This window comes from Ciconia boyciana, chromosome 1 (genome assembly GCF_034638445.1).
Source record: "Ciconia boyciana chromosome 1, ASM3463844v1, whole genome shotgun sequence".
Taxonomy (NCBI): Eukaryota; Metazoa; Chordata; class Aves; order Ciconiiformes; family Ciconiidae; genus Ciconia; species Ciconia boyciana.
This window is the reverse complement of record NC_132934.1, coordinates 73,486,836-73,514,063: the sequence shown is the minus strand read 5'-3', so window position 1 is coordinate 73,514,063 and position 27,228 is coordinate 73,486,836. Positions and strand designations below refer to the sequence as shown.

The following is a 27,228-nucleotide window of genomic DNA, read 5'->3' as shown; positions in this document are numbered from 1 at the left end:
AAGTTAGACATAAAATAAATTTTAACACAGCCTATTTTTTAAACTGTCAGGAGAAAAAGCATTCTGTTTAAAAAGCCATTTTACTCCCATTGACTGCAGGGAGGGAAAAAGGAAAGAGAAAGGAAAAAAAAAAAAAAAAGAATCAGAAGCCACATTCCTACTCCTTTGCCTTCTTGAATGAATCCATTATGAGGCTGAAAAGGAGATTTAATTAAATCAGTTCCACTTACCAACCAAACCCTACCTGTTTCTTTGCCAGAGACATCATTCCTTCTTGTTCCCAAAGGAGTGTTGGGAGGAGGGAGAGAAGAAGAGCAAAACTGGATTTCAAGAACAGGAAAGCAGAGGGTGCTTTGACTTTCTATTACCCAATGAAAAAAACAGTGGGAAAAAAAACCCAGCAATATCAAGTCATTCATTAGTGCCAAGGCACCACTGCTACGACTCTTCTCGTGAGGATGCAGGATACCACATGCAGAACTCTTGGATACTAAAAATAAATAAATATTCTAAAAGGGCTTCTGCTGAATTGTACTTTCACAGCAAAAGCTGGACCAGGTCCAAGAAGAACCATGAAACTGAGGCTTTCTGTATATTGCAGCCATTAAAATATGCAGTAAGTTACATGCCTGCAAGGAAACTCTGTACTGTGGTCGCCCCTGCTAAACCTCATAACCATCTCTTTCTCCTCAACTGTTGTATGAGGGGAGAAAAATTATTACCCACTGAAAATTAAGAATCAACTTCTTTAAACAGATGAGTCAGCAGATGTAAACCCCAAGCTGCTGACATCACCACACACACACAGAGACCACCTAGGAATTACTGCAAGCATGCTACCGTCCTGAAAACAACAAATAAAGCAGAACGATCTCCGTGATGGTAGGTGGTGTTTTACTGTGATTACCCAGGGTAACACAGCCTCTAGTTACCTCAGATACTCCAACTACGATGGATTTTGTTCCTCAAAAGTTTTCACGTAGCATCAGCTCATGCCTAGTTGCTTTTGACAACATGTTTGGCCTTGCTCCCGTACCCTGAGCAGACAAAATGGGTCCTAGCACTGTCTGGGGCTCTGCAGTAGCTGCTGAGAGCAAAGGGGAATCCACTTGTGCAGACGCACAAGTCACCACGGCCCAGCAGGCCGCCGCGGCTCAGAGGCACGCAGTCGGCAACAGCCTTCACCGACTGCTTTGAGGTGGCTCATGTATCGTCAGCGATCGGCAGCTGGGGAACCTTAACTGTCAAATTATATCGCCCTCAATTGGGATTTTTGCACTGAACTAAAACAGCACTGCAGTCAACCGGTTGGATGAGGAAAAGAAGAACAACACAATGCTCTCAATATGCTCGCTGCAGATAACATTAAAAACATGCCACTGTGTCACTCCCCACACCGCAAAAGAAAAATGCCATTATTAAAATAATTTGCTGATAAAACACCTATGGGGTAAGTTGGGCTTGACTGGAGCCACCCGCCCGCGCAGGCCCGCTGCCAGGCCCGGACGGAGCCGCGAGGCCACGCTCATGCCGCGCCACGCCAGACCCCCGGAGCGGCCCAGAGCAGCACCAGGCCACGACACAGCCCCCCACAACCTGGCTCTGCCCCAGGTTTCACTTCTGCAGGAGGACAGGGAAATCCAAGGTCACCCATCCCCGAACCTCTGTGGGCTGCCTGAGCTCACAAAGCTCAACAGTTGCCCAGTTCGATAATAAATCACGCTGCCGTCTCTGCCTTGACGTTACAATGTAGGTTCACATTCACTACTGGACACATACCATGCCACAGCAGGACGCCAATTCTCACAAGCAAAAGATCCAGCCAGTTAAACAGAAAAATAAATCTCAGCTGCTAATAGGAGAGAATGAATTTTCAGTCTAATAGCTGCAACCTTTCTTAGGAATTTTTTTTTTTTAAGGTTGAAATAATTCAGACCTAGAAGAGTCCTGTTGTGCCAAGCACAGTAAGTTAAATCCAGAGCCACATTTGAAATAGGCATCTGGCTTACTAATAAAAGACTCTGCATTTTGCACTCTACCTAAATGTAGACACAGAAAACAACATTTGTAATATGGACAGTATGGATAAACTCGGAAAAGATCCCAGAAAACTGTTCTTTACTTTTTCTTCTATTTCTTTAAACAAAGAGGAGAAAAAGTAGATGAAGGAGCTGCTCACTATCTGTTTTGTAGATTAAGGTGACACTGACAAATGAACAGTCAATTTGCCAAAAATTCAAAGAATTAACTTTGTAAAAGGAAACAGAGATACTGAATGTATTACAGCTTGCCTCTGACTTTATAATGCAAAGCACTGTGCTTAACAATGAAAATCAGAAAGCCAATCTGACTTGAAAACAGATCAGTCTGCATTTTACTGTAAGCGGTAAACAGGAGAAAGGGGTTTGGGGGTGTTTTTTTTAAAGTATATTATAACAGACAAAAAGCAATTTTTCCCACCTGCCAAACAGACTATCTGCCTTTTGATATTTGTGCCTTTTACAGCAAATTGGTTATTAATCACTTTCCTAATAAGCATTCAGTGCCTCCCCAGTAATTGTTTAGCCAGTTTATATTCGAAGTGCCTGTGCCACACATGCATTACCTGCCTGAGATAAAAGTTCATCCCTAGTCAAACAGCACACATTAGAGTTTGACTATGTAACTACATAGGCAAAAGAAATCGTCAGAAGGTTCAGCATAGATGATTATACATTCTTAACAAAGGTTTAAAACAATTTCAAGCCCTGTGGTGTTTTAGGTTAGGACACTGATCTTCACAGTTACATGGAAATCTGCAAACAGAATAAAAATGAACAACAAGAAGACAGTACTCAGCTACTCCAGCAGGGCTGTGTCGAAAGACCTATGCTGTATTTACCCCCAAGTCACATTAACAGATGCTGTTGGTCCTTTCAACTTTTCAAATAAATACCTATGAGCTTTCACAAGACCTCCAGTAAACCAATGTGGTCAAAATTAAGAACATTATTTTTAATTTTTACTAATATATAAAACCCTAGTCACCTCTTCCTGATGCACTTTTGCATACTGTCCTGCCAGGGGGTGAAAAAGGGTAAGGAAAACCAAAGTTACCTAACGTGACTTCGAACAGAGGGCCTCTGTTCGGAGGTAAAAACCAGGGAGTGTTTTTATTATGTTGCAAGCTACCAGGACAGCTGATGGGAGGAACAGCGAGATTCACACTCAATGTCAGTGTCAATTCTGAGCTGTCACATGGCGTACCATGGAGCTAATCATTGCACATGTGAAATAATTGTCAGTTACTTCAGGCTGTCAAACATTTCAATGGAACATTGTCATCTCAGCGGCAGACAAGCAAAATAACTGTGTTTATGCAAGTCTATCCAAAACACACCTCATGAAATCCCAGGCTCTCAAGAGGGGGTGGAGGGCAGACAGATAAAAAGCACCCTTCATTTGCCCTTACCACATGCTGAAAGTTCATGACAAAGCCCTTAATGCCACCTTTTGTGCCCATTTGTGCAGCGTACCTGCCTTACGCTGCTGAAGTAATACAAATCCCTAAACCACAGTAGCGCAACACGGACGTGTCTTAGAAGCCTTGTTATTTCAGCTGGCAAAGACAAAATGAAACTAAAAAAGAAATACACTGGTACACACAGAGCCTCAGCTCTGCAGGCAGGCTAGGCTGGGCCCATGTTTTGGTTATGGGATGGAGAAGATTCAAAGCCTACCATGGAAACAGAGCTGGTGCCAGCATGGCACTACTCCATTCGTTTGTAACACAGACATCTTGGGCACTTCAGTGGGTCTACATCCACTCTGGGGATGCCAGCCAGTTTTATACTCCAGGGCAACAGCACAGATGTACCTGTGTGCTTGAAGCTGACAGAGGGACCCCTGCTATCCCTGCTGAGGACCATGACTGGCCCCTTCAGGACACCTCCCTTGCTCTCCTCACCATGGAGAGGAGTGTGTGTGCAGAGGCTTCGTTAACTCTACTCAAGGCTGTAGGGAAGCGAGCTTCCCATCAGGTTCATCGGGAACGGGTGTCCTGTGACTGTGCGATGCTCCCCACAAGGAAGAGACATCAGTGAGTCCTTCCCCTGATACTTAGAGAAAGAAACGGCTCAAATTTTGCCACGCTACACCAGCCACTGGAACCCAGCACATGATGTTCATTCACCACCCTCATCCATTTTAGTAGCCACTTTATCTGTAGGATCAAGGCTATGTATCCTTAGAGAGAAAAATACATATAGGCCTTATACATTTCTCACAGAGGTACAATTCTACTCTTCAAATAGTTAAATCACGACAAACCTCATACTGATGCAGTTCCCCTGGTGTAAAAGATGCTCACCACAAATACATTTACCTTGCACAAGAGCAGCTTAATCACCACTGATATTATTACATCTACATTAGGTAAATGCATTAGTAAGAGGGGAGTTACTTATCGATAAAGGGAGAACTAAAGTAGTAAGACACATGTACGTAGTCATTAGCTAAGCCCCTTCTCTTCTTCCAAGCCTCCTCCCTGTTCATTTTCTTTCAACCTTTTTTGTTCACCTTTACCTCTCCCCTCAAAATACTAATTTTTCTTTGAAAGGTTTAAGAGAAAAGACAGAAATACGTTCACGTTTTACATGATGTGCCCAGACCTGGTCATTGCTCTGCTTCCATCCACATGCAGTGTTCAACACAAAATTGAGGTAACTGAAGCCCTGGCCATCAGGAGATTCTGTTTTTCAAAGAGGAGGTGCCCAGATAAGTACCACCTGTCTGGACCATTTCACACACAGGAATGTTAAGTATTGGCCAGTCTTGCACAGATGCTAAATTGCCATAACAAAGTCATCTGATTTTAACTAGCTGTTCTGCAAAAAATTTGTAACTTGGTAAGATGGTAGAGCTAATTTTCTTTGGGCAGCAATTGAACTGTAAAGCTAATAAACTATGACTTGGGTATTTCTGGAGTAATTTAAATTCCTTAAGCCTAAGCCAAACCCTCCAGGCCTTTTAGGAGGTTCTAACTTTGAATAGGATTCACCACCCTGTCAGAGACCATATAAATAATAAGAAAGCTGTTTCCCCCCACACATCGTAAGTGCAGTTCAAAAATCAGATGGTGCACACTAGTCATAGAACTGCGGCCCAGAAACCCTTCTTGCTCATCATCTTTTGCTGCTGTAAAGTGCAGTCAAGGCCACACCAGTATCTAAGGCTGTGCCAAGAAGCAATAAAATGGCCTACACTTATGTAGTACTACCCTGCAAGCAACTTTCCCAAGACTTTGCAAACTCTAAGAACTGATAGCACAAGTCTAGAAAACTGTAAAAGCTGGAAGAACCTATTAAGGAAAGATGAGACCAAGGAGAGACATGGCAACAGCCTTCATATACGTTAAAAAGATGGAACAAACAGCCCTGCATGCCTACTGGCATCTTGCAGGCTGAGAGGTTTTGGCTGACCATGCAGAGAGCCTTGGTGGAAGAGGAGCGCTGAAGTGCTAGAACAGGTTCCCCAAATGATGCCCATTGCTGGAGTTTCCCTGGCGTAACTGAGACAACCATTGGTTAGGATCATGCTGGGTAGAGTCAGTTCTACCAGTATAATGAGAAAAGAGTAAACAAGCTTTCAGAATTCCCTTCCTGGCTAATTTTCTATGATGAGGAAAACAGTCTGTTTTACTAAAGACTGCAAGATAAGGTTTTATCATGTCATGTCTCACAGAAGTGCTAATTAATGCTAATGGGGGAGGCAAAATGCTCCGCGACTCCTTTGGTAAGTCCATGCCTGGATTTCCTGATTTAAGTACGGGCACGTCACCTACTTGGTCTATGCCAGAATTTATCCACCTCTAAAAGGACAACAACATTATTTCCTCTCTCTACTATCTGCTTGGAGTACACCGCACAGTCCTCAAGGCAGGGACTACTGACCGCTACAAGCGGTGCAAACCCTGACAGGTGTTGTCTTGACCTGAGCTGGTACCTCCAGAGTTTTTCTGGTTATATCAGTACCTTGTGAGCACCATGACCGAGTAGGTTAAGAAAGAGCTAATAAACATGGTGTGGCACAGAAACCGAGGGGGAATCTGAGGTTGAGACCAATGAAATCAGTCAAAGGAAGACTTTTGGAAGGGCTCTCCAGCTCTGGAAAAGCTGAGATTTGCATCATGACCACAAATGGCCAAGAGCTGCCTCCTCCCAATACTTAACATCTAAACCACTAGCACTATTAAAAAGGAAATATTTTTGTGAACTAGAACATGGAAAACAAATTTATTTACTTTAAAAAAAAAAAGTTAGTCTCTGTTTCTGGAGGCCTGATTTTCATTAATGTAATATTTCTGTTAACAGCCTTGTCTACGTAAGGCATCTGTAGAAATTTTTTATTGTTAACTTAATAGTGAAAATCTAATACAGGTTCTATTTGAATTTTCCTATTAAACTGACGTCAATGGCAGTCTGAGAATCAGATTGTTACAACCCAGACTATGAAACAAACATTCAAGTCAGATGCTATAAATGTAGCCATTGCACACTGGTAAGTGTGTTTTAACATTTTTAATCAGGTCTCTGGGTAGAGCCAAGATATACTTGGCATAGAGGTGAGGGGAAAAATTATAAAAATGTAGACATTTTTACTTGGAAAGTCAATTATAATTTATTTCCAGGAAGACTGAAAAAAATTTGGAATACACACACAGAATTGCACTTGTGCAAGCATATGTACAAATACTGGAGCATGGTCAAGTCACTAGAGCTTGATGTCTTGATCAGCACTTGCCACACAACAGACTAAAGGTGAGATGTTATCTTTCCTGTAAGGTTACCTCCCCAGGAATGTATGTGTGGCACAGGGAACCCAAAAAGGAAGGGGGAATGAGGGGATCCTATGGCAGTGTTGGAGCAGCAGAAGGGACTTCATAGTGGTACAGAAGTAAGAAAAGGAAGGAGTATGTGTAGGGAGAGGAGATTTTTGGTTGGAGATCAGAAGAGTTTCCCCAGAACAAGATTACAGGAAATTTGAAAATTCCACCTGGGATTTCCATCAAAGGGACAACGGGGTCCTACACCTCATCAAAACCCTTAGGAGGTTTGGAAGAAACTCTCCCTCCTCAAAGTTTCAGATTTTTATGAAGAGACTAGCAGAAAAACAGATAAAATAAACAAATCCTCGAGTTGTATGAAAGAATTGTGCTGGAAGAAAGATGGCTGGGACAGCCTTCTTGGCCTCTCCCACGTCGGTCTCTGGAAATCTGCCAGCATGGGCACAGGGTCCCTGCAGCGGTCCCTGCACCACGCACGCTGCGGAGCCTGCCGCCAAAGCAGGCATTGCCAGGGTGCACCAAAACGCACAGCACTCTAGTACGTGCTGATCGCTTCTCTTGCCAGAAGCCATGATAAGATCAAAGAGACCTTAGAAGAGTAAACAAAAAGTCAACACACATACACATGGCTGCATTATTTGCAGTTGTTTACTGCTACCAAAGAGGGCCTGAACCCTTATCAGATTTGAAAACCTTTTAGGCATGTGTGAAAGCAGAATGAATCAGAGTAGAAAACCCGCAGTTTTATGTAATTTTTTCCTGTAGAGGTGGATTACACCGTCACATTTTCAACTCAAACAGAAAGGAAAAGCACTGGAGCTTTGTGCTAATTAAGAAATTACTTTGAATATTATCCAAATCACAGATTCTTTTATTAACTAGAAAACCAGTTGGGCAAAAGCTTTCTCCTCTTCCAACCCACAAGGTACTTGTAGGTTGCAACTACTATTGCAAGGTACCTGCAATAATGCGGTTTGAATCAAACAAGTTTTTAAATTAAAAGCAAACAAACAAAACTAAACTGCTTTAAAAAAAAGAAGATAAGTAACAGTTCACAGAACTTCAGACTGTTTCTTATTTGATGCTAAAGAGTGTAAGTTACACATGGATGTTAGAAAACTGAATTCTGTTCTCAGAAATATTTTTCAAGACTCTTGGCAATACTAACCAGCTTGGGCTTGGACGTTAGATTAAGGAGAGATGCAGCACTGAAGGGAAACGAGCCCTGTGACCCATATTGTATGTTAGAGTAAGATCAAGGAATGGCAGTGCCAGAGCAGGCACAGGCTACCTGCTGCAGACCTGATCTCTGTCTGGAAATTAGGGACACGCTGTAACACCGCGCTGGAAAATGGAGCGATGCCAATACTGCAGTAGAGGATGAAGGTGCTGAAGGCCCCAAACCATCCCTCTCCCTTATAAATCCACATCTGTAAAATGCAAAGTCCCAACATTCAGAAATAACTTATTTACTCGATGCAAAAATAAAAATATTCAACTTTTTTCCAAGCAATGACCTGCTGAGATGCTGTAGGCACTGAACTCGTTACCCATCACAGCACACGGGAACGCAGCCCTGTTGTGATTACGCCTACGGACATTTGCTTTGCGCAGAGCACCAGGTTTCCTGTGCAAGGCTGGAAAGATCCCGAGCATGATTTATGGTATATTGTTACACCACCGTCTAGACATGACTAGCTAGCGCAGGAACCGATAACAGCAAGCCCATGACAATACAAGCTCAACAGAGGCTAACATACCCTGCCAACACTGCAGAGTCGGCATACCTCTCCGGGACAAAACCTCTCTTGCATACAACATCCTCAGCAGACTGGCCTCCTACTCCCAACCTGCTTGAGGTGAGGGAAACACAAACTGAACTTTCGGAAGCTGTGACGCAGCTTCCACAATCTTCCCTAGATCAGCTATGGGGATTTTACAGCCCCTTCATGACACTTTGCCCAGCTGCAATGGGGAAGGGCTGTTCAAGTCATGGCTCCAGCTAACAAACTCAATCCAGGCTGGAGCTCACTCTGCAGTCATCTCATCCACACACCAGGAAAGCACTGGGTGCCCGCTTCAGGGTCTTGGAAAGGATTTGATGGCTTACTTTTGCCATACCAGTAAATGCCATTGCCTAGCCAAGATGCAGTTTACTTTGGCAGAAGACTCTGCAGAAGGATTAGCAACAGCACCAAGAGGACTTTCGTGCTTGGAATAAGTGCAGCTACACCTGGGCTTCTGTTGACAGAATTATGCTGCTAAGAGTGGGGGGGAAATGGCTTCCTGACCAACCCAAATACGCCAGCAAAATCACTAAGCATAGGGTCAGGCTTCAGAAGAAACCACACTGCAATTCCTGGCACCCGTTGTTATAGTGGAAATTTCAATCACAATAACCTGCAGTAATTAAATGGACCACGGAAGGACTTTTGCCCTCAGGGAAGGGATAAAGAGAATAATATTTCCTTCAACGAGCTGGAGTACATCCAGCACCGGCACAACTGTGTAGGACTGGGTGTAGCGGCACCAACATCTCACGCGACAGCCACTGGCAAGGAAACCAGATAAAGAAGTGTGGGAAATCTGAGTGCTTTTTATTTTCTCTTCAGTCACGTAGCTTTTTCTTGATATCAGAAGCTCCTAGTCCAAGGCAAAGAAAAGGAGTCAGCACAGCTGACTTGGAAGTCAGCTGGTGTGCATTGCTGCATGGAGAGCTAGGTGTGAAGCCCAACAGCAAGCCTGGAGTGTTCCTGGAGGAGCACTCGCCCGTTCTTCCTTCCTTCCTTCCTGCAGCAAGCTCATTTAAAACTTCACTTCTTCAACAGCCGGTCCTGGAGCAAGTCTAGCCAGCCAGAACAGCCCTCAGAGGAAATAAAGGATGGAAAATTGAAGGCCTAAATAAGGAGAACAAGCTAGGTAGGCTCCCCAGAAGGTTCCCATCAACTGTTGCAATCCACACTTACACACAGCAAGCGTACAACGGCTAAGAAAAAAAAAGTCTCCCACGCTTTAAGGTACTACCTTTAAAGCTTAAGGCTTTCTGCTCTGCCATTATTATTTCTTCATTTTGCAGACAGCAAGGATGCCGACAGCTAGATCTCCAGAGCGTACCAAAGATGCTCCGACGGGACCAAATGAGCCCCCTCAAAGCAAAGCCTCAACAGCCCAGCTGAGTGCCTGAGCAGCTGGCTCAGAGAGCTGCTGGCGTGCAGCACTGGAGCTGGGGCCCAGAGCCTGGCTCAGCAGTCAGATGTGCTGGGAGGAGAGCACGGGAACGCTGGGGAGGAGGGCACGGGAAGGCTGGGGCAAGCAATGAGGTGTCTTCCATTTCATACACTCACCTTCTTCAGCACAGATAGAGAATAGAGCGAATTCAGGAACAATGCACAGACATCTAAAAGCTCAGTATTTTAAAATCCATCTTCATTTTGGGAAGCTGAAAAGAGCTTCATCATTCAGTGTAGTATAACATTCATTTTTCATCCAGACCCACTTATTATTCAACATGCAAGCTCCTAAAGCTGACAGGATGCATCCTTTCCCTAGTCCACCGTTATACCAGCTTTTATGGAAACTATGTATCTAAAGAGACAAACAGTTACCAATTCTCCTTACAACAACATCCATCCTATTTTCTGTCATTCACTTGCAGCCTTGTTTAAAGACATGTGTGATTATAAATTTGATTTAATTCTTTCTGGTTGACTTAGCAAATCTTCCTCAAATCAAATGTTAGCCACACATACATTCTCTAAAACTTAATCCTTAGTAACATCCAAAATAATAAACTCTACAGTATTTTTATGAGTCAATTTGTCTACACTCCTGCCTACTAAATATCATCAAACTCCTGTTAATCAGTTGGCACTAGCATTACTATGGCTAACTCTGGCCATGCTCATGTATTAAGCAGATCTACTTCTACTTGAATTTCTCACCTAATGCATTTGGAAGCTGTGGGGGGTTTTTTGTGGTTTTTTGTTTTGTTTGGGTTGGGTTGTTGGTTTGTTGGTTTTTTTTTTTTTTTTTTTGGGGGGGGGTGGTAAATCCCTGCTTTAATAAACTGTTTTGGTTTTTTTTTTGTCAGCAATGATTCTTGCTTCTGGACAGTAAAATTGTAATTAAAGTCTTGACCCATGTTAGACTGACTCTTAAAAAAAAAGTAAATAAATATCGAGCCACAGTTACATTTCACAGATGGAAACCAAAATAGAGGATAACAAATGGAGTCACATGAAGATCCAGAGTTATACACAGACCTCCTGATTGGCCAAAACATGCATGAGCACATTATAGCCTCTGACTCAAAAAAAAACCAACAAAAAAATCCAAAAAAACCCCAAAAAACACAAAACCAAACACCCCAAAACAAACAAACAAAACAAAACAACCCCAAAAACCAAACAAACAAAACAACAAAAAACAACCATGGGCCTGCTACAGAGCCAGCACCTCCAGCACTGCCACCGTGGGTTCACAGAGACACTCTACAATTCCCTGCCTACAATTCCCTGAAGCAAGCCATCTAGGTAATCAATAGCACATTCTCTTTCCTCTCTAGGAGCTTGCAACACACCTTTCCTCTACACAGGAGAGACGAAAATGATGGCATATCTCTAAGGAGCAAAAAGCTATTCTGTTGCTATTCCTTTATTCTTCCCATTTGTCAAAAGCATCAAAGTACGGTCAACAGCCAGCGAGTGCAGGACCTTTCACAGCACTAAGCTCATAGATATATATGAGCAATAGGATTTAGTGTATCTGAAGTGTGCTAAGCAACAGCTGAAATTCAGAATGGAGGTAAGGACCTGCAACACCGTTGACATCAAGGGAACAAGACCACTACAGCAGACTTGACTCTGACCAAGAGCTTTTCTTCATGTGGGACAACCTGTAGCAACACTGGGCAGGGCAGGGGGGGGGAAGGTTCACACCTTCACTCTTTCCTTGGGAAAAGCTGCGCAGGGGCTCAGTCTGAGAGCTCACAGGTGTTACAGCCACCGGTGATGTGTCTATACACAAGCTGGGATCTCCAAAAACCTCCTCCAGTGCTAGTGCGTATTTTCTTCCTCCTTCTGCTTATAGACTTCTTCTGGGAGAGTTCCTGAAACCAACCAGCTATTCTTCCAAGTTCACTTGCAAATATCTCTATGCTTTCAATCTTTGTTTCAGAAGCACAACAGCAATAAATATAGTTTCTTTCCCAGCTAAAAAGCTGATTGCGACACACAAGTCAAAGTTCCAGGAGTGACGTTAGTTCCTATGGCCTCAGGACAGGCTTGGTGGCACATACAAGCCTCCCCTGCCCACCTCCTCCAGAAGAAAAGAAGCAGGCAACAGTTTCCATCTGGAAAGGGAACATCACTGAGCCAACAGCAACACTAAGCTCCAGAAACCCAAATCTTCGTCACCAAAGGGTACATTAAAAGCAACCTGAAAAAAGTATCAGTGAGCACAACTCCTACTGAACTACGTAACTAAGCATAACCAACTGCAAATGTATGCTTGACAGGGACGTAAACACCATTCACGTTTACAATACCTCTGTCTCTCCAGCTGCTAGACTTGCATGATTTGAACCATGCAAGCCCAGCAGCCACAACCAACTGAGCTCTCAGGAACAAGAAACAAAATTTCTATTTTCACCAACATTTTAATCTGTCCCAAGAAAGATCTTGCACGTGTAAGAACTGTAGAGAATGAGAACCTCACGTTATGAAGTTGGGACTAGAAATAAACACTTAGAGTTTTTTACTGAAAACCTGTAACACATGAATCAAAATATCAGCAGGAAGAGCAGAAGAAAAGAACATGTGGTGGCCTGTGATTTCAAATCCATCTACCCATCCCAATTCATACATATTGATTGATACACATAGATTTTTAGGTGGTGCTCAATTCCCATCCTATGACATTCAAGGTTCTTTGAATAGGACAATAAAATAATTAAGGTGTCCAACCACCATTGCAGAAGAAAAAGATTCAGGAACACAGCATAATTAAATTGACTCACTATTTTTCAAAAGACTTTTTCTTTTAATTGAAAACAGAGTTCAGAAATCACACATAGAGAGAAGTCAAAACATCCACAAAAAAACCCCCAAATCTCAAGTCTGCATTGATGTACAGGTGGCTAGTAAGATAAAAACAAAATACGGCAACAAACAAATGCTTACAATAGGTTAACCACTGTACTGATACAGGAGGACATCTTTCGTCAGCGCAGCACGAAGCAAACACCCATGGGTTGGCTGGTGTGAACGGCTTCAGCTCCGGTAGCACATGAGCATGGCACCAGGGAGCTACACCAAAGTCCACTCCAGCTGCCTCTGCAGGAGCAGAGAGGAGGGGATGTAGGTAAACAGTTATCACAAACAGAGAGGGTTTCTAAGACAAATAATATGAAAAACAACTCATCTGACCTCAGAGGAGGAGGAAGTTGAACACACCTATGAAGTTAAAGCTGAATCAGTTTAACAATCTATGACTCCTGTCGAGCAGGAAGGCTCCCGCTGTTTTTCTCAGCAAGGGGAGCGGGAAAGGAAGCACAGCAGAAAGGGCACCAACAACAGAGACTGCCACCAGCAGGCACGGCTGTCACCCCCCACTTGGCACTGTTGGCTTGAGTCACCCACAGAGAGCCAACACCGCAGGGAGAGGAGCGGCCATAGAAGAGGGGTAGGTTACCCTTCACAATATATGAGACGCGATTCCTCCAGCTGCCGGTACTGCAGGTATGCATATCTCTAGGTTAGAGACTGGAGTCAATAATCATGTTAGGAAGTTTGACTTTGCCCCGTTATATCACTGTTTATTTACACTATATTAAAAAAAATCAGATTAGGATACCATCTCTTAAACACATGTATATACACCACCAGGTACAAGGTGATCTTGATCTGCTTGGGACCTCTAAATATCACTGTAACACCATGAACAATTAAGAGGGATGTGTGACTCCTGATCTGAATAGAGTTTCTTCACCAGAGAACAAAGTAGTAATTCAAATCAAGTATAAAAAAATACCATATTCTTAGTTGCAAGCATACACCTCTAAGCTTCAAAACCACAATGAACCCACAAATCCTCCTCCCATCCAAGTACATTTACATACTAGCACTTTCCAGTTACAGAATGAAATCTGCTACTTGTTAAAACAGACAAACCATCAACCTGCTTCAAAATCCATGCTACTGAATGCTTTAATGTTAAGGACCTAAAAACTTCCCATGAGGAGGTAACAAAAATTAATACATTTGATTCACAGTCAACGCTTTCAAATGCCCAGTCAAAGGAGTCAAAAAACTTCCACAAGGATAACAAGCCAGTGGTAAAACTTGGAGATGCTTGAGTAGTTGTTCTGGGGTCACCATTCATGTTTCCCGCTGGACAAATCCATCTCTCATTATAACATAGCTTGTGCAAAGGATCCAACTTCAGTCTGTTCTGCCTCTCAAAGTCCTTCACCAACTGTCACCATACAAAGAATTAACGTTGTAACTTGCAATCAAACTCAAGCAAAGAGGAAAAGACGGCACACAAATATCAAAGCACTCAAGTATGAAAGAGCCTTATGTCTGGATGCACATCAATGCAATTGAGTATTATTATATGTAAAGTATAAAATGTATGTCTGCACATCGTGTATACATGTATATCTAAAACCAGAACTATTTCCACCTTCATGTGTTTCTTCATGTTGCCTAAATTCTCTACACTGAAAAAAGAAGTACCACAAAACCTCTCTCCACAGAGAAGAAAAAACAAATGGGAACAGAGACCCCAGCAAACAGGAGTTCCAGCAAATATTTAGAAGAACAAAAACTGTTTAAGAAATGGGCAATCAGAAACCAGTAAGCAGGGCAGCATACACACTTGTGCTTTCTGCAGAAAGTCTAACCATCCTGAATATGGCTTTTGCAAAGACAAAAATCAGCCTGCAGTTGGATACCACTTTTGGATAGATGTTTGAGATGTCACATAAGGGAGTTACACGCAACAAACCTCAGGAGGAAACACGACCCAAAGGCTACAGGATTATTTTGATGCCGATGTATGCATAGCATCCAGAAAGCTGTAGAAAGGAAAGGCAGGAACAGTCCTGCACTCATGATCCCTTCGAGCAATTTGCTGTTGCAAAATTAAAACATGTAATCAATAAATAAAACTTACCAAAGGATTCAAAAGCTTTCACATACACATTTAATTCAGAACTTTTTTCACTGAGAATCATTAAGGATACACATCTCATTTTTGTTAACACTGATGGTATTTCATTACACTCAATGCTATGTAAACATCATAAACGAGGACATCTTAGTTTTGATTAGCAGACCATCACAATTTAAGCTCTTATTACTGATGAGGTTTCTTAAGATAAAAAGATCATAAGTCCCTTCAAGCCAGTTAATGCCTGTTTTAATGGAAAAAGTAACTTTTTCCAGCTGTGAAGCAACCCTAAACTCCTAGAGGCCTGAACTCCCACAGCCAGATTTGACTTGAGAGCATTTTCGGGATTAAAAAATTGATTTGAGCTCAGGGTGTACTGTCAGACCACAATAAAAGGAAAATGAATACAATATGCTGGAAATACAACACTAGTCACATTAAAAAAACACTTTCTGACAGCGTTAATTATGACACTGTGCCTCCCACTCTTATCACACACAGCCCTTTCACAGCAGTTCGACAGACCTCCACCCTCAGCCATCCCAAGCATGAAACAACACAACAACAACAAGCCTTCTGGAGGACAGAAAAAGAGAGTTACTGCTAGTCCAAGTTCACAGAAAGCGCTTGCTTTCACAAGTTTTTGTCATCTGTTTTTCAGTGTCCTCTGTTTCACAGAAACCTCTACATCTGTCTTCGTGGAAAAAGGTGAAGACAAGCAGGAAAGAAGGGACAAACACTCGCAAACCAAGGAAATGGCACTGTTTTCATGTTTAGAAAAAAAGAACAGATTTAACATATTTCCATTGAAAAAGTTTTTCCAATCAAAGAGAAAGAAAAAAAAGAAAGAAAAAAAAAAGTGTTTCAAAAAAATTCTTGGGACTCTGTATCAGCCGCCCAAGGCTCCAACACGATCCCTGCCAGAGCATCTTTAGCCTCATGACCCGAACAGTCCATCTTTTCTTTTGCACTGCAAATCCACAGATGACAAACTGGTACCAAGTCACACTATTTACATGACAATCTTCTGGACCGCAGTTGAAAAACAGCCAGCCTAATCCACGCACCACGCGTGACAGCCTAATCCACGCACCCCCAGCCCGTGGGATCTGAGTGCCAGGAGGAGCTGGGCTGCCCGGTGAGCAGAGTCACACCGGGCTCTGTCATCCCCACTGGGGAGCGGTGGCAACCGAGACGGGCAAAGAGGTGGAAAAGCCACCGTGACGAAAAAAAAGGCAGTACCGCACACTAGGATAAACTGGTGCAGGCTGGGAATGAGATTACAGTCAAAATCCCCTTTACCTGGAGCTCCCTACCGATATAACCCTACACAACCCCCTGCCTTAGCGAGACTCTGCTCTAACCTATTCATCTTTGGACAGACTGGACCTACCACTTGCGGGCCTGCCCCCATGGATTGGTCTGCACAAGAGAAAACACAGAATAAACACAAACAGCACAATACACAGCCGTAAGGCAGAGCTGCCCTGCAGGAAGCAGCAGCAAAGGCCTCCCCAGCAACAAGTTGAGTGTGAACAACTGGGTCCCTGGTTTTTGCCCTAATTTAGGCAGTGGTAAAACCAGCATTTACTGCCATGGCAGCAAGACCAAGCAAAACAACAACAGCCACGTGCTCAACGACAGAATGAAAAGATTTACTGCCCTCATGCAGAGGGTAATGCGTATGACTGCTCCTTATCACAAAACAGTTTGAGAAACAAGCATCCTATACATAGGCATTCCTACCTGGGAGAAACAAAGTACAGGGAAATGCAATGCTGCAGGATTAATGATAAGTAAAAGCTGGGCAGCGACTGCCTGTATGTTGCTGTTTTGGCATTTGGGGTGGGCACACAAACTATTATTTACGGCTTCTACCATTTTCCTTGGGGCTGTCAAACAACAATGGCACAGTAACCATCTTTAAAATGTGGAGGATTTAAGTCACACATACAGCCATTACAAGAACAAGTTTTGAGACACAGAGATGGAATTTCTTTATTCCTAGAAAATTCTAACCAAATTGTCTGCTCCATCAAGGCCAATCATTTTTCCTTGGGAGGAAACAACATCCTAATTGCACAACAAATCACTTTCCTACACAGTAACACTCCCTATTAACAGAATCCGCATGTGTGGTACTCCTTTAAAAACACTCGTTTTAAAGAAACAGCTCCCGGGTGCACACATACGCCCCAAACAAAACACGCAAGTTATAAAATCAAGAACCAAAGTTAAGAATTAGGCTTGTTCAAGGAAACAATGTATGTACCAGGAGATTAAACAATTATACAACTGAATGTCTGAGATCATTGCAGTTTTGTTATAAAAATATCCAGTGCATCTGAGCACCTAGAAACAATTTGCCACTCTGAGAACGATGCAGATGATGTTGCTGATTCATTTTCTGGCAGTCACAATGTCTACTCCTGCTCAAATGTCCATTTTCCGGACTCTGCATGACCATCTTGCAATGCCTAGTCTCGATAAAGTATCTTTTTTTTAAATTATTTTTTATTTAAAAAATATAGTTGATCTCCCATGGTCAGTAAACTTGTCAATTGCATTCATTTCTTAGACCTTTTCCCATTTCGTTGTAGCAATTGGTCCAGTTTGTGATTACAGAATTTGACATATTTAGTGTTACTCAATAGTCAAGACAGTCTTTCAGAAGGTGCAGACACTGAAATTACACAAGAGTCCCTTTTTATATTAGTAAATTATTCTCTTATTCTTAAATTTTAAATACAAGACAGAAAGACCAGCAGTAATGAATCTCTGATGGGAGTTAAGGAAGCAGTTAGCAATCTCTTGCTATCTCCCAGCAGGAAAGAAAAGAATCTGCTTGATTTTTGCATCTCAAAGAAACTGAATTAAATAAGTACTGTCCAAATTGCTATACCCACGCACTACAAATCACTTGTTCTTTGAGCAACATGATATCAGGAAATTGCTTGAAAAGCCTAGAAATTTATCACATAAAAGAACAGCTAAGGGGGGGGGGGGGGGGGGGGGGGAAGTTGCTTAGGCTCTAAGTATTCATGAAAATTTTAGTCTCTATACAATTGGTAAAGGTCCTAAATGCTTCTGTTGTGGTTATTTGGGAAGGAAAGACAGTATCTAGCATAAACTGAAAGACTACCAAAAATAAGGTTGAAAGAGTAAAAGACTGAATAAACCTTAAGAGAAAGTGTAGTTGTGCTTGATTTCAGACCTATTAATACACAAGTCATTGCGGTTATTTCACTGGTTTCTTGCACTTTGATTTTATACCACTGCACAGAACAAAAAGCAGAAGGCTGCATCAAACATGCTATAGTGAAGAACTGAAAAAACTTAACCTGTCTCTGATACTTGGCTCTGCCTGTAAAAACTGACTTCCCGTAAAATTTCATGCATCGGTCTTTTGGTGGCTGAAAGCTTAGAAAAAATAAACCAAACCCTGGCATTTAACATAGGGGGAAGATGTATGGCACGTTACTGCTCTTCACCAGCAAATGAAATCAGACCTGGTAAGCCACCTAAGGCAACAGTGCTTATCATTAAGAAAAAAAGAAGAACAAACAAACAAACAACACTTTACAGAACTGAATGGAAAAAAAAAAGCATCCACACCTCAGCCAAAAATCAATATGTGAACGTTATTGTATCAGTAGAAGCAGAAACCAGCTTCACGGACTCCTGTCCTGACCCTTCTACAGCACCTTCTCACATTTCAGCTCCTGAGATGGCCAAAGGACTCCTTGCACACACAGATGTATCCCACCTCACCACTGTCGTGCAAACCAACCAATTCCTCAGTTGCTCAGACTCAGCAAGTAAAGTGTGGACAGGACTTTGCCAGTCTCCATGGCACCTCGCTTCACCAGGGAGTGACAGCAGAATTACCAGCATGGCAGATAATACAGTCATTAACAGCTTACAGAATTATACGGCCTACAGAATAGCCTTCCTTATGGAGTTAAACACTTTTGTTGACCTACTTACATTACTACTTACTCTTTCCCATACCTGGGCAAGGCAGCCAAAGACTAACTCTGCACTTCTTAACCAGGCAGACGAGCTGATCTCACCTCCCTCAGTTGCTTCTCACTGTGAAGGATATCAGTCAAGTCCAGACTCTGAAGACATACCTGGTGCATATCTGTCACTGATTTAAAAGGGAGACCTAGAGCACTTAAAAACCAGATTTCCATTCCCCAGGTAAACACATCACCCTATTTTTATTGCTCACATAAAGAGCAAAACATACAAAAAATTTCTTTACCTTCAGTAAGATACGATTATTTTTTTTGTAGCTTGACTGCACAGACTCCTTTTTATTTTGAAGAAAAGCCAACAGGAACCTCAGCATCACCACACAGTTTCCAAATGAGGCCCTTTAAATGCTTGTTAGATACATGTCTCCCACCTGAGCTAACAGCACAATTCCCCATGTCAGCAAAAACAGTTATTCTCCATGTAGGCAAGCTACTTTCCCCCACTGTGGCTAGTCCTAGATATCTCCTCTCCCTTTTCCTACATTTCAACTCTGTAAAAATCAAGCAATGTGCTTATAACGTGTTCTTGAAATAAATTGTTTGTATCAAGCAGAATAAAGTTTTACTATCATTTTCCCCAACACAAACATTCCAAATAAATTTCAGTTTTGATCAAAAAGCTCTTCAGAGTTACTTTGATTAAGTATCACTTTTATAAATACAGAGGCAATTTAAAACATCTGGAACATAAAATACTCCTTTGTAGGCAATGTTTTGCATACAAGTCCATTAATTTCATGAAATTTACCATGTGCTTCAAAGTTAACTGAGGTGACTGAACTAGGTGTTACCTCTGAACAGCTGAGCCACAGTTAACTGCTTGTGCGCAGAGCCCTGCTTCCACCCACACCAATGGACCAGAGCATCCACAAGCCAGGCTGGTAATGCCTTTGGGAGCAATCCGAATACCACCAGCTCAGGCACACAGTTGAGGAAACGGCAGTATGAGCTGCACTGTAACAGCCCCGAGCACAACTGCAGCACCACCGCCTTAAGCAACCACACACGCATTTCCTTCACGCAGGAAAATGCAAGAGTGCCAGTGGATAATCCACTAGCATTAGAGAAAGACGTTACATGCCTGACCTGATAAGGTGAGACAAGTGACAGGGCACGGTGGGGTTTTAAATCCAAAGCAGAAAATGAAACATCATGGAACACTTATGCGTCAGCAGTGAAATAAACACCTTGATGCTTGGCAAATAGTTGCAACTCATTTCCAACAGGCTGCTCCTGCAGCCCCAAGAAAGCCACTAGCATCAAGTAGCTCATAGGCGACCCTTAGGAATTGCTCCACATCTCCACCAAAGCATTCAGCAGCATCTTTGGAGGCAGAAGAAAGGACGAGCATCCACAATTCAGACCTCTATGCTAGTAAAAAGAAAAAAAGAAAGAATGGGTTTGGAGGAAAAAAGGGACAGATTTAAATGTCAACTGCAAGGTTACTGCCAGGCCTCCAAGCTATTTTAATGCACTTACCTATGGTAATAGAGACCAAAAGCGGTGGCTTTGCTGTTGTTTATCAACAAGCAGAGAAAGTTTTAGCCACGATGTGAGCAAAGCAGGATAAAGCAGAGGGGCATAACACCAACAGTACCCTCACAAAAGATGCTGCGTGCCGGTGGCACATGAAGCAGGGTAAGCTCCCTCCTGCCGAGGATGCACTGGGTATGTGTGGCAGCCAGAACTGCTGATGCAGGCTACTTTCACCCCAGTGAGCCTGTCCAGCAGAACTTGCATGTCCTACAGGTTACAAATATTTGAGCGCAAGACGAGCAAAGAGCCAGGATTCTGGCTGTTCTTTGCAACAATGCATGGCATTGCAGAAGGAAAAAAAGACTTCTTTCGATCTTCCCGTAAAAAAAGCTTCCTGAAATCCCCTTCGTCTTATAGCCAATTTCTTGAAGAAGTGTATTCACCACACATCTTTCTAGTGCTGGTGGTAACCTACCAAGGGAGGTAATAGTACTTTGTATCTATCTGTATAAAAAGCTGTAGATCAAGAGACACTTAATTCTAGGAAAAACTAGTCCCTCAGTCAATAAAATATTCTTCTGTGCCTTAACTGCAGTTTGCCCAGAAAGAGTAACAAGCAGGAGTTTCTGACGTCATGCCAAAACCTCATCTGGCTGAAGTTTCCCTATCCCTTTTAGAAACATCAGTACTTTTTGGGTTGATTGCTTCACTCCAGCCCCCAGTATATAATCAGGAATGGATTTAATGGTCTCAAGTGAGGCTGGCACAAGGTGGAGTTTCCAGGTCTCTCTAGGGCTGTGCACCGTGCAAGGCAAGCACCATGTTAGAGATCCCTATACTTTGTCCTGAGTGAGCTGGCTCACCGTCTAACATATTGCAGCATTACACAATGATAATGAATCAGGCCCTGGAAACCTGGGGGTCTGTTAAGACTGCACCATGCCTGGGCTAAATCTCTTCCCCGCCTTTTAACTCACTGAAGTTCTGAAAAGCAATGGCACTCTCCAGAGGTATTTTCTTTTGTAATTTCCAGCAATTACAAACTCCCTGTGAGACCAGAGACCCACATGTTAGCTACTAGCACGTGCACATCCCCTCTGACATCCTCCCTCAAAAAGTCTCTTACACCAGGGTTGACTTAAGATCGAAATGGATAAAGCAAAGGATGGGGAAAATGACACATTAATTCCATTTATAATGGAAGTCACAGATACTTCAATGTAAACTGCCGAAAGCAACTGAGCAACAGGCAAGAACTGATGTTAAATCTAAGTCTCAAACTGAAGTTCAGTCCCAAGACCATGCAGGATGCTGAATAAAAGCACCCTACTGATGCAGTTCTCCAAAGCTATTCCATCTCTGCCTGCAATTTCCTGACCTGTTCCCACATCAAGAGTAATTTCCTTTACCTTCACGCTGATTCCTGCTCTTACACAGGCAAATGACTGAGCTCTTTTCCCTCCCTGTCCTCCTTCCACCCAGCCTCAGTAACCAGCATGCTCCAAAAAGACTGCTTTCACTAGGACTCTGCTCACATCCTGATACACGCGACTCAACAGCCACGCAAAGCAGCGTGCTGGCATATGCAGGGTCTGCTGTATCCATGGAACAAGGGTTAGGGGCCCAATAGCTCCATGCCCTCTAGCAGTGTGCTTTCAATTACCAGGGAAGAACCCAAAGAAATGTCTTGGGCTCCCCATGAGACCAGATCACCTGTGACACAGCAGAAAACACCCCTTAACCACAGACTCCCACAAAAACCTCCGACTCCTTTAAATGTTGAAGCCAAAGCTGCATTTCAACACTACAGGAACAGCTGTCCATCATTCTTTCCCCTCTCTCCACAATTTAGCCTTTTACAATGTATTTAGAAGATAAATCAACATCTGAAAACATAAATCTCATCATTAAATATTAAGATCATCACAGGAGAAAAACAAAAAACCCCAACGTGAGGCCTTTTGACTAGTCCTTACCCATCGGTCTTTTCCAATCTACGTGCTCAGTACAGGCTAGAAAGAAACTCAAGGTGATGCTTCTTGCAAATGCTTTTCTGTCTTGCATTATCAGCCACTATTATTACCTACAGTTTCCTTTAGAAACAGTATTTGAATACTTTTTCAAGGGGGAAATTATTTTTAATCAAGTCAGGTCATGGATGATGTTAACCAGATTTGTTTTTATTTCTAGTCCCTCTTCAATTAATGTCATTCCCTGCAGATAAATGGTATGTTTGCGGTTCGCGATACACATTGAGAGAGAAGGCTTATTGGCACAAGGCATTCATAGTCTTTTTGCCAACAAGAAATGGGAAACTTCTCTGGGAAGCAGAAAGTAGAGCATCCACTTCTGAAGTATTTTCCTCCCGCCCCCCCTCCCTTTTTTTCCTTTTTCACCTAATAAAGGCCTTTGGCTGCATTTCCTTAATTCCCATTTTTGACAGACAACTGAAGAAGGAATGCTAATTAAACAGAGTTAGAAAAATAATTTCTAACAGCAAAGTTAAAAATAATTGAACGCAAGAGAGGTTTAGGGACTCGCAGGGTCCTAAGCAAAGTGTCACCCTCAGGCAGCTGAAGTATGACAAGATGAACCTGCAATGTTTTAAGAGCCAGATTCAACCCCTCGGACTACCAGGCGTTTTCCAGGCGACTTCACTTAAACCACTCCTCTCCATTTCTCTGGTTATGTACAGTGCCTGACCATTTTTCTCCCATACCATTGTTAGGAGCTCAGACGCTTAAGAATTTGAAACAGTTATGACGTAGAGAGGGCAAAGGTAGTCTGTTCGCCTCCCGTACAAAAGCCTCTACCCAAACAGCTGTGGCAAACTCAGCAGTGACTGACCAAAACAGACTGACAGGCACCACCACCTCCACCACTGAACGGAGCACACCAGGCAAGCGTACCAAGTTTGCCCAGCCTTACGGCCCTCAGTGGAGGCAATATCAGGGAAAGGCCGGCAGAGCACACTGAAAAAGCAACTACACACCCTGCCAGCGAGGCACACAACACCCAAAGCAGCACACACGTGTGTGTCTCCTTCAGCTTCAGTACATCTTACAGTTAAATGACGAACCAAATCCTTTCCTCACCCTCCCAGCTGCACTTCTTAGATGCAGTTTTATACACCAGGTCAAAAATCAGTCAAGAAGCATTTGACAAGAGAAAAGAAAAACATCCAAAGCAAACAAAAACCCCAACGTCAACAGAAATGGAGGAGGGGAGAAACAGTTATTTAAAAGTGACCCTTGGTAGGGGGTGGGGAAGTCTGATTTTCTTCGGATATACTTGGGCAGGAAATCGTTGAGGTGGGTTAAAATACCTTTCTTGTACATACTTTGCAAAGAATTTCCTCTGATTACTAGAATAATATTTGTTTTCATGTCAACCTTGATAAATCACAGCTGTGGTGCTTTATTTCCTCTCTCCTCTCTCCTTATTTTCATCTATTAATAGGCCTGCATGTACCCACACATCAATTACAAATATACATCTATACTTATTCTATATATAAACACTTCCATTTTGCAATCAAATTCCCTACATAACATTGTCCTGGCCCTAAACTGTCTCGTTTGCACTTGTACTACTGAGCCCACAGCAGGACCCTGCTCTCACGCTTGCGAGCCCAGGATCCCAAGGACAACCGACCGCACAGACCTCCATGCATAAGGGGAGAGCCAGAGGTGTCGAGGAGGTAATTCAATTAACAGCCCTGCAGCCACGGCAGGCTGACAAGTGGAAGTGCCAGAACAAGAGAAGCATAAGCCTGAGCAATATTGCCTGTTTGGTTGTTGGGTTTTTTTCTTCTGTTTCCCCAGCTCAGGGCAAGGAAGGTGAGACATCTGAAGAAGCTTTAGTATAATTCAGAGCTATTCAATTTTGCAATTCCAAAGCTACAGAAGTCTCTGGAAGTAGTTTTAGCCAGGTATTTTAAGCCACCAATATGGTCAGCATCACATCCAAATTACATTCTCCAGTATTTCCACTGTTGAATTTTGGAGTCCAGCATAGGGAGGAAGGAAGGGGTTTATTCTTCAAGTTCAATACACCAAAACTCACCACACTTTTTTATCATTTGACATGCAGGAGAATTAGGAAAATCTTAGTTCTTGTCACAGCTTATCTCCCACTAGGTGACACCTACCCATTTAAAATACAACTCTAAACTAGTTCTCAGGCCCAAACTCAACACACTTTCCAGACTCCAAGGAGAAGCTGGAGACCACCTGCACTGCCAAAAGCCCATTGAGTTTGATCAACCGACCAAGTTAGGAAACACTTTCTCATTTGAGCTTTTTTTCTTAAAGCCTCTGACAGTCACAACAGCTACTTTATTTCTATGCTGAGCAGCATTAACAACTTATTTGCTTTCTTTAAGAGGATCTAGCACAAATTTAAAAGACGACTTTTATTACAGCTCCCACTAACCAGTTACTTAGTTCTTAACAAAGCAGGTAGATACAGTTTTGAAAACAAGACTCCCTTCCCAGAAAGTTACCTGGAGGCATCTGACCTATTCTTACTGACAGTCAATGCATTCAAAGGTCTCCCTCAGGAAAGATTATCTCCTGGAGTTGATTAGGCAATTTTACAGCTGGCATGCTGAGATTTTAACAGCCTTTAAGAACCATCCAGTTAGTTCAGACTGAAGTGACTTCAAAAAGGGAAAAGGAAAAAAAAAAAAACAAATAACACAAACTGACAACGAGCATATTAAAAAAACAAACAGACAAGAACTACTGGGCTGGGCAGCAGGGTGTAATGTGCAGAACATGCTGTACCCTACACGCACACATCCCCAGGCACCTCTCCTGCGGGAGTTCTCTCCCAAGTCCAACGCTGCTAACTCATGTGAGGAAGGATCAGGAGGTCTGGCCCTCTGGTGCTCTGTCGTGTCCTTCAAACTGCTGTCTCTTATCTGGGTGCTAAGAAACCACCCTACACGCAAAGCCTAACAACTGCTGGACACTTCATCTCACTTACACTACCTAGCACTCTTTTGGAGGCAAAAAAAGCATTAAGCTAACAAGTGGACTTGATAAATCAACTTGTGCTTGGCCAAAACTAAGAGCAATCAGGAGCCTACCTAGGACTTACCATTACCATTCAAGTGGAAGAAAAAGGAAAAAAAGAGACTGCCACCAATCACAACTTGATAGTGCAAACCAAACAGCATAGCAACTCCTGAACCAGCAAAGGGTAACACCAGAAAAGATGCGAGAAACCTGATCTGCTCTTCAGTAATCCTGCTTAAGGGCAGGGACCTGCAGGGCAAGCTTCTGGCTCCAGAGTAACATTAACATTGCACATTGGGCAATATGAGTGGAACATAAACAGGGCTTACTGGTTGGGCTCTGCATCCCAACAGCGAGAGGAACTGACACTGCACGAGGATGCTGGCCGGCAGCTGGGGCAGACAGCCCACCCGCAGACGTAGGCAGCAGAGCTGTGGGTTGGGGGGAAACACTGGCAGCAACAACTACACTTACCCAAGAAAAAGCAGCTATCTAGACCCACTTGGAAAAAAGTTATTCTAAAAGAACCTCTCATGTACACACATGAAATTTCCCTAGATAGTTTGTTATGGTGCTTTACTACCATTATTGTTAGAAAAGTTTTCCCTAATATCCAACCAAGCCTTCTTTTCCTACAAAATAAATAGGATGAAAAGAAATCAGCTACCAGCAGACACGGAGCACACTATTCTTTTCTGGTATCTTCTGACATATCAGAAAATATATGGGTTTTGTTCATAGCCATTTCCGCCCTCTAGTCCTCTCAAAGAATGTTGTTTGTATATACAAAGCAGGGAGGAGCTGTAAAGTACGAGAAGAATTCAGAGGGAACTCTGGACTTCCAGGCTTCATCCAGCAGAGACCGGATGAGATGCATTTGGCCTCCATGGCAAACAAGGGGAGACTGAGAACCATGCTTCCCTTCAAACTGAATTTTATCCAAATACCTCTGCACACTCATTTTGCACCAGCTGAAGCTAGCTAGTCTCAGGTAAATGACAGAGCTGAAGCAAGGAAGTTAGGACAGAAGAACACAGCACTAATTCACCTCACTCAATTTAGTATTTCAGTTGCCTCAAGTATGGCCAACAAGATACAGTCCACCCAACAGGAAGAGCTCTCGGGCTTTCTCTCACTCTCAGCTTCCTAGAAACCTACAGAGATATATGTCAACCCTTTAGCTCAGAAGACAGCAACTCAGAGAAGCTCACCATTAAAACACAGCTAGCAATTTCAGTACCCACCTTCTAATCACATCTCTGGCCCAGCAAGAACTAACAATAGCTTCTACAGCCTTTCCGCACCAACATTTAATACGAAAGCTAACACAGGATTAATCTGTCAGCATATTCCTTCTTGTGAGATGCCAAATGCCCTTATTGCCCACCCAGTTCAGTGCGAGTGATACACCTCATAAGGCCAGGCCAGAATCCTACAGGGTTTTCTAAAAGTGAGGAGAACAATACAAATGCTAAGCAAGATTAACAGAGGGGACACCAATTTTCCATTTGATATTCGAACACCAAAGGAATGAAAGATTTCAATACTTGCAGCTCTGTTTGGAAGCATCTGACAAAGCCACTTAATCAAATCTACTGGCCTGAGGAAACATGTTTTCTTGAAACCTTACTGCTCTCCCAAATGGCACAAAAGTGCAAGAGCAGAAGTAGAGGATGGGTGGAGATGGCAGTCCTGA

At 42.9% G+C, this 27,228-nt stretch overlaps 1 protein-coding gene across 3 annotated transcripts in view; it reads right to left on the bottom strand.

The window, feature by feature from the left end:
* The window catches only part of PDE3A (phosphodiesterase 3A), a 267,927-nt gene that overhangs the window by 223,512 nt on the left and 17,187 nt on the right, over positions 1–27,228 (bottom strand). Inside the window, exon 1 of one of the 3 annotated variants that reach the window (XM_072874537.1) lies at positions 933–1,047. The exons of 1 other annotated variant lie outside the window; for it this stretch is intronic. Coding sequence is in view for 1 of the 2 variants with exons in the window: in XM_072874529.1 (XP_072730630.1) it covers positions 245–265 (21 nt within the window). In the remaining variant the exon portion in view is untranslated. Of the gene's footprint in view, positions 1–244; positions 267–932; positions 1,048–27,228 lie in introns of those variants that run through there. One more of the 3 variants, XM_072874529.1, reaches the window with a different exon arrangement.